The sequence below is a fragment of the Accipiter gentilis genome, chromosome 23 (genome assembly GCF_929443795.1).
Source record: "Accipiter gentilis chromosome 23, bAccGen1.1, whole genome shotgun sequence".
Taxonomy (NCBI): Eukaryota; Metazoa; Chordata; class Aves; order Accipitriformes; family Accipitridae; genus Astur; species Astur gentilis.
The window spans coordinates 14,685,088-14,692,342 of NC_064902.1; the positions used below are offsets into that span (position 1 = coordinate 14,685,088).

Consider the following 7,255-nt stretch of genomic DNA (forward strand, 5'->3'; position numbering starts at 1 on the left):
AGAACTGCCTGTTAGAAGCTGCGCTGGGGCAAACGCTGCTGTTAGAGGCAGAAAAGGCTGTGCAGGATAGCCTGTTACCCTGCGCAGCTCCAAGTGCTCCAGCAGAAATGCTCCACGCTCATCTTCCGCAAAACTGCTAGTCTGCTTTAAAGAATGGGGAAAAATGAGATATGGTCATAGGAAATTAAAGGCTGTATAGGATGCAAATTTGTCCCTGTCCGTGATAACAGATAAGCCCAGGTCATCATCCACGCAGCTTATCTGATCTCAGCAATGCTTGCGCTCGGGAAGGTTTTGGGTACAGATGGTTGTTGGGTGAATGCATCCAGACACGGCTGGGGGGCAGATGCTCCCCCAGGACCTCCTTGGTGTTGGGCAGCAGCACGGGAACCACCCTGGAAGGAGGTCTGGGGGGCTTTTGCCAGCCTGCATTTGGGCAGGGAGCTCTCCCCCGCTGGCAGTGTCGGCCGGCCCCGGGTTGGGGTTCAGCTCCTGGAGCAAAGTGGGTGCGTGGGTGCCCGCAGCGGGGGGCCAGCCCGGGGGTGTTTTATCGCTCCAGACTGATGCTGGCTCTGGATCTGCCGGTAAAAGGCTCCCACCTATTGGTTATGCTGCACAACTTCAGCTGCCTGAGAAACTTGGACGTCCATCCCTCGGTCTCCAAGGGCAAAGTCAGATTGGCACGTCCCTGGCATTATCCTGATCTTTGATGGGGACGTGCCATGGAGGATTTAGCTTGGATTTAACCCAGGGAAGTTTCAAGTGGGTGGGGGAAATGCTTTGGTCTACAAATATTAACCTAATGTTGCTGCAAGCCATCCCTGTGGCCTTCTGGCCTTATTTTGGCTGTAGGAGGCAGCGGGGGGCTGGTAGGAGCTCCAGGGGGAAACCACTGAGGTCTGAGCATCCCCAGGGATCACTTTTCCCTGTGCCATGTGGGGAGGGGGATCCCCCATGTTCAATGCCCTGGGATGGGTGATGGTGGTGCTCAGCTGGTGGCAGAGGACATGGCATGCTGTGCCCGCAGGGAAAAGCGTGGATTATGCTTGAAAATGGAAGTGAGAAGGTAGTGGTTTATAATACAATATCTTATTTAAGAAATCTGAAAAACCTTCTACAAAGTTTTTGGTTTAAAGACAGACAAATAAAATACCCCAAACTGACCCATAGATGAGGACAGCTCAGCTGACACCTGGCTGGGCATTTGCTCAGGCTCTGCAGGCCCTTGTACAGCTCTTCTCCAAGCCCTGTGCAGCCCCTGATGTGAAATGGCCAGTTTCTGGGAGTGGGCAGCCACTGCTGGGCTATGTGACCGGGCAGTGGTGCGGCTGGGGTCCCTGCGAGACTGGTGTCGCCTCCGTGGCAGGCTGAGGCTTGATGCTAATCCATCTTTCTGGGGGCACAGCCCTCCATCTCCAGCATCTCAGGCCAGCCATCGTATTTATTTTTCTTCTCATCGTTTTTGATGTGCTGCAGGGGAAAAAAAAGAGAGAGAGAGAGAAAATGAATGAGGAGTTTGGTAGCACAGTGCAAGTTTGCAATGTGGCAAAACTTGCAGCTTGGCTTGACATGGGGGATAACACCACTGGCCCATGTCTTCTGCAAACAGGTAGGTGAGATGTAGCTCAGGAGGTGCCACTAAGAGGGTGGGAGCCTCCAGAGCTGGCGGCAGGGGAGGGCCACATACCTCTTCAAAGGGGCTCTTGTTGTTCAGACCTTTCGCTCCCAAGAAGACCCAGTTGTCCCGGAAGCCCAGCTTGCTCACGTGGCTGCTGCCCAGCTCCACAAATTGTGTCCGTACTTTGTCATTCATCCTGAAAGAGGGCAAGAAGGTGTTAGTGTGGTGCCAGGTGGCTGTGTCCTCCTGTCCCCTCTCTGCTGCTGGCAGCGGGACCTCCAGCTCCCCTCAGCTGTGGGTTTTTGGGGAGCCAGGTGTTGCTCCTGGGGCCAAACTCACTTTGTGGCAGCGTCATCATAGCTGGCTGTCAGCACGATGGTGCCATGCTTGATCTCTTGGAGGAAGGTATCCAGTTTGTTAATGTCTGGGAGAGAAGGGCATTAGGGAAAGAAAAAGGGATTTAGCAGGGACTGCTGTGTGGCAGCTGGGGGAACCACTTCTGGGTCAGTGGGAAATACCCTGACTGTGCTGGTGCTGGCCAGGATTTGGGGTCATGGGCTTGGGGAAGGATGGGCTCCCAGATGATGCATTCCCCATCTTGTCTTCCCACCTGGGCTCTTCCGCAGCACCTAGGGCTGGCCCTCTCCTCCCGCCAGTACAACTGCAGAGGGGAATTTGTTCCTCAACTTTGCTCGCTAACTGTGAAATCTAGTTACACGAATTTACTTCTCAACACAAGAAATGAGCCCGCTCGGCCGCAGAGCTGCCTGCCCTGCGATCATGCCTTCGGCTGTATTGCGAGAATTATTCCTCATCCTGCATCCGTGGGATGCTCGAGTCCAACGCCCCATCTAGTGGCACAGGAGCTGACTGCCTGCCTTCTCCTTCCCTGGGCCTCTCCCACTGCGCGCCTGGCTTGCAAACTCAGCCAGAAATCTCATGATACTGGTGTTTCTCCTTAAAACTCCAGAGTTACCAAGAATAGGCTGCAAAACCAAAAAGCAGAAAGGGTGATTGATCCTTGGGGAAGGCTCAAACAGCAAAGGGTAAATCAAAAGCTCTATAGGGTTCGTTTTAGCATGTGATTTTGAGGAGTTCTGCCAAAATTCTGGAGAATTGTTAACAGGTTTGAAACAATGGTGGGATTTGCAGCATCCTGCAAGTCAGTGCCAGCTGGGCTGTGAGCGGGTGCTGCCCTGGCTCAGGGCATCTTCTTGCTGTTAGGAAGATTGTTTGAAGCTGTCAGGCGCAGGGACATGGTCTTTGCTGCCACCAGGCTCTGCTCCATGTGCTCAGCTTTGCTGGGGCTGGGGGCTGCATCTCACCTGCCATACTCTGAGCTCCTCATTTATCCTCCTGAGAAAGCCAGGGAAACAAGCAGCTGCTCAGCCACCACCAGCTTTCAAAAACTGAGTTGAAAGTTGCAAAATCTCAGGATTGGTGTAACTACCTGATCTTAGAAAGTAGCCTGTCTCAGGTCTCAAGCGCCCTGGTTTATTCAGTTTAGTGGAATTACGTTTTTCAGGCTATTATGCACATGTAAAATGAACAAGAAGCCAATCTCAGATGCAGATGCATTATGAGAATTCTGGGATCAATGGCCTCAGAGAAAGCTGAGCTTTTACCGCCTGAGCTGGCAATCCTGGTGAAAGACTACTAGACTTTATCATTGAATACATGGCAGAGGAGCAGCCTAAATTGCCGGCAGCTGGTAGTGCTGGCGTGAGCCCTGGCTGGGAACCACCAAGCAGCAAAGTGACCACGCTTACCTCCAGAGTACATGTCAAATGAGTCAGTTTTCAGGAGCTGCCCGCTTGTTCCTGAAAGATTAAAAGCACAGTAAGTTTGCACTGTTGTGGCCCTAGGCTTTGCCTGGCCACCAGCTTGGGGTTCTTGTTGCAAAATGCTTTGCTCTTCCCTCAGCGTGTCATATTTGCTGCGATGGCAAATGTGTTGCTTGGTGGAGTTCGTGGAGCCATTGTGCATGACTCAGGTGGGTTTGTTCCCATCTTCCTGGCAGTGCTCGCAACTATAATTGTGGATGTGCACCCTATGCAACACCGGACTGATGTGCTTTTGGCTCAGTCACAGTGCCTGGGATGGGGTCCCCGGTGGCCCATTCCCTCCTGGGGGAGGAAGGGACCACAGCCATGGTGTGGGGTTAGTGCCCACCCGACTCACCATTCACTAGCGCGATGTTCAGGCCTCTGCCAATGTTGTTTTTCATGCTGCTCATGAGGCTGGAAAGGAAAGCAGAGAGCACCAGTAAGCACAGGGATGCCCTAGAGATGCTGGTGCCAGTGAAACTCTGATGGGGCAAAGTGGCTGAAAACAGCAAAATATCCCCAGAAGTGGTTGTGAAGAAAACTATTTCCAAATTTTTTAACTACAAATGCACCATGATGCCCATCGACATGCTCAGCAGAAGACAAACTTGCCCTATTCAAGCCCAGGCCAGCCGCGGCTCCCCCGTCCCCGCTGTGTGCTGCTTACACCATGTCATCGAAGCAGATGGAGGGTCCCACCACGTTTGCGGCGCCGCTGGTGATCTTGAAGGCAAAATGGTTCTCGGGGCAGCTCTTCTTGTTCCCGCACTTGTGCTGGGGCAGCTGCGTGCCTGCGAGGGAGGAGCGGAGCTGCAAGCCATGGTGTTGGCCCCACGGGGCGACACTGGCCACGTCCCCAAAGGGCTGAGCAGGGCTGGCACTGGGGCACAGTGGTCCAAAAAGGGGGCAACACCTGGACCAGCTTCTTGCGTGAAGGAGGCTTGTCCTGGGGCTGGGACCAGCTTCTTGTTTGAGGTTTACGGTGCCAAGGCTTGGGGTGGGGTGGGACAAGCTGGGTGCCAGGTGCCGCTCTGGGTGTGAGCAGCGGGACGGCACCGCTGATGCCACGGGGATTGCAGAGGGGTGCGTGCCAGGGAGCGTCTGGGGTTGGCACTGGTTCAAGGCCAGCCCCTTGGGGCTTTTCTGCCCGGAGCTTCCCCATTCTTGGCCAGGGTAGGGACTTGTGCCACATGGCACGCACAGGGCCCGTGACCTGGTTCCTGCCGTAGCCTGTGGCCTGGGAGCGTTTCTGCTGGGGCAGGGGGATCGCGTGGATGTTCACGTGCTTGCGGAACCCGCCAAAGCCACTGCTGCTGTGTGCAATAATGAAATTCCTCTGTGTTTGGGAGGGTGGGATTTTTGCCTTGGGAACGGGGCTCCTGAAGGCAGCTATCGTGCTTCCACCATCACCCTCAGCCCTGGAGCGGTGTTGGGTGATGGAGATGAAGTTGAGAGCGGTACTCACTGCTGGGCTTGTTGATGGCACCTGTGGGTACCAAGCAGGAGGGTTAGACACCCCGGAGAGCTGCTCCTCTTTCCCAAGCCAGGAGCAGCTGTTCAGGCACCAGCTCTCCAAAACTGCTCCCCGTGGCTGCAAGCACCCCCGGAGCCACCCGCCCTGGTGCAGCTTCCCAGGGTGCTGTCCCCTCCCTGCCCCGATGGTCAGAGCTGGTGGCTATAGCCTTGGCCAGGGACTGCAAGTGCAAGTGTTCGTGGCAACTATATGCAGCTCCGGGGCCTGGCTTGCAATGGGGCTGCCCGCACCCTCCCTCTGGACCCGGCTGGACCCCTGCCGGCACCTCACCGAGCCAGCTTCGCAGGCTGATGGCTTTCCAGCTCCGATCGAAGAACGTCTGCACGATGAACCATGTGCTCAGCAGCGTGATGAGCAGCACCGTGTACCGGATCACAACTGCAAGGGGTGGGAGAGAAGCCAGGTGAGAGTAGCAGCAGCATGGGTCGGGGACTGGAGCATCCCTCTGGCTTCCCGGGGACTTGGTCCATGCGTCCCCACGTTACAAAGCACAAGGTGACGGCCAGCATTTGTGTGGCGTGGGAAGGCAGCTAACACTCCTTCCTTCATTCTCTAAATGGACTCTGATCTCTTAATTAATATCTCTAGAGCATGTGATGATGCTCAGATAGGCATTACCCTTCTACTGGGAGGCACTATTCATATTTCTCTCTGCATTAAAGTAAATCTGATGATTAGTCAGAAAGCTATGTAAATCCAAATATTCCTTACCTTCCCAGCGCTGGGAAGGCTGCTATCCCCCAATTAGTCACTAGCTACAGCCGAGTGGCTGCTAATCCAAATGTGATTGGCATTTGGCTTTAAAGCACTGCTCATCAGAGCAAAACGTTCCAGTCCTGCATGGAAAGAGAGTAGAAGAATATACTTATATTGCAGCTGAATGGCTCTTATGGAACCAGGAATGTCTCACTAGCCATCTCTTCCCAGCCACAGAGGGTTTCACTGGGAAAAATACAACAGGCTGAAATCTGCACAAATCTTTTAAAAACCTCGTGCTTATACAAAGGCTCTTTCCCCTGCCCATGGCAGGGGAAGGTCAGGGTAGCTGGGCTTGGAAGGGGTCATGTAGATGAGAAGAAGGCATAAAGAACTGTAGAAAAATGGACAGAGAAAAGTAAATCTCTGTCTCCCTCCTTACCTGCCACCCGCATGGTGGTGGGGAGAGAGACTGCAACTGAGGGGGTGGCCAACAGTCACAGGTTACCCTGAGGAAAAGAATTAAATACCATAAAGTATTCCTGTAACCCACCAAAACCAGGCAGATATTAGATGAAAAAATAATTGTTATGTTTAGGCATATTTGCAGTAACTAAAAGGTCATTAAAGATGTATAAATTCCTATCAGGCACACCTGCTCGGTCCCACCCTGATGTTGAAGTCCTGGCTTCCATACATTGGAACAGACTGCACTGATTGAGCTTGCTTCATTTTTAAGCCCCTGAACTCTTCACTGTGACTGTCTGCTGCCCTGCATGTTCCTGTTTCACATCCTTTTCTCAGTAATAGATCATGCTTTTCTATTCTGCTGGTAGCGATGAGCTCAAGGAGTGTGTTTTCAATCATGGCTTTGCTGCATTTCATTCTGGGATGATGCAAAGTAGGTTTCAAATATTAGGGGCTGCAAAATGCCACCTGAGGACAAGCTGTGATTTGGCCTTGCCCAGTCAGGGGAATATGCGGGAACAAGCTCGTCCTCCTTAAAACCAGAAAGGGAAGGGAAGAAGGGCAGTGCCGCTGAGCTGGGCAGAGCAGCCAGGTTTGGGGACACCTGACTTAAGAACAGAAATATTTCCACTTGTCCAAATCCCGCAGCATCTTCACCCATGTGAATGGGGAGTGGTTGTAATTTGGAGTGTGAACTATTTCCTACTTGAGCGAGTCTGTCTGCCCCCTCTCTCCTGCCGCTGCCCCAACGGATCGGACGGGCACCTGCCACCCCACGCACAGGGCTCCCAGGGCTGGGGACCCACTCCTACCTTTGAAATTCGGGGCTGCAGCCTGGTGAACGTCTGTCCTGGAAACCACCCCGCAGTCCTAAGGCAAGTTGTTACCTGTGAGATGTATGCTCAGTGTTAAAGAGCCTAATGTTAACTAAAGCAGCCCTTTAGTGAGGCTTGGCATAGAAAATTTGTGAAAGAGCTATACTGAGAGTTGCTTTTCCTGTTTGAAGGGTAAATAAGGAGCAACGAATTGTAGCAGGGCTGGGCTGAAAGTTGATTTCAGGCTGCTGTGTCATGAGGAAGGAGAGAAGAGCTTTGTCTCCTGCCCAGCCCTGCT

General features: G+C 53.2%; 1 protein-coding gene across 1 annotated transcript; it reads right to left on the reverse strand.

Moving 5' to 3' along the window:
* Nucleotides 1–1,380: 1,380 nt before the first annotated feature.
* FAM3D (FAM3 metabolism regulating signaling molecule D) lies at nt 1,381–7,028 on the reverse strand. The gene is made up of 10 exons (XM_049826725.1): nt 6,955–7,028; nt 6,117–6,183; nt 5,249–5,356; nt 4,910–4,930; nt 4,112–4,235; nt 3,800–3,858; nt 3,388–3,438; nt 1,958–2,042; nt 1,688–1,814; nt 1,381–1,470 (listed from the first exon to the last, which is right to left on the reverse strand). The coding sequence occupies exons 2-10, from the start codon at nt 6,127–6,129 to the stop codon at nt 1,381–1,383; spliced, it is 678 nt and encodes a 225-aa protein (XP_049682682.1). The 5' UTR covers nt 6,130–6,183; nt 6,955–7,028.
* Between the last annotated feature and the right edge of the window lie 227 nt (nt 7,029–7,255).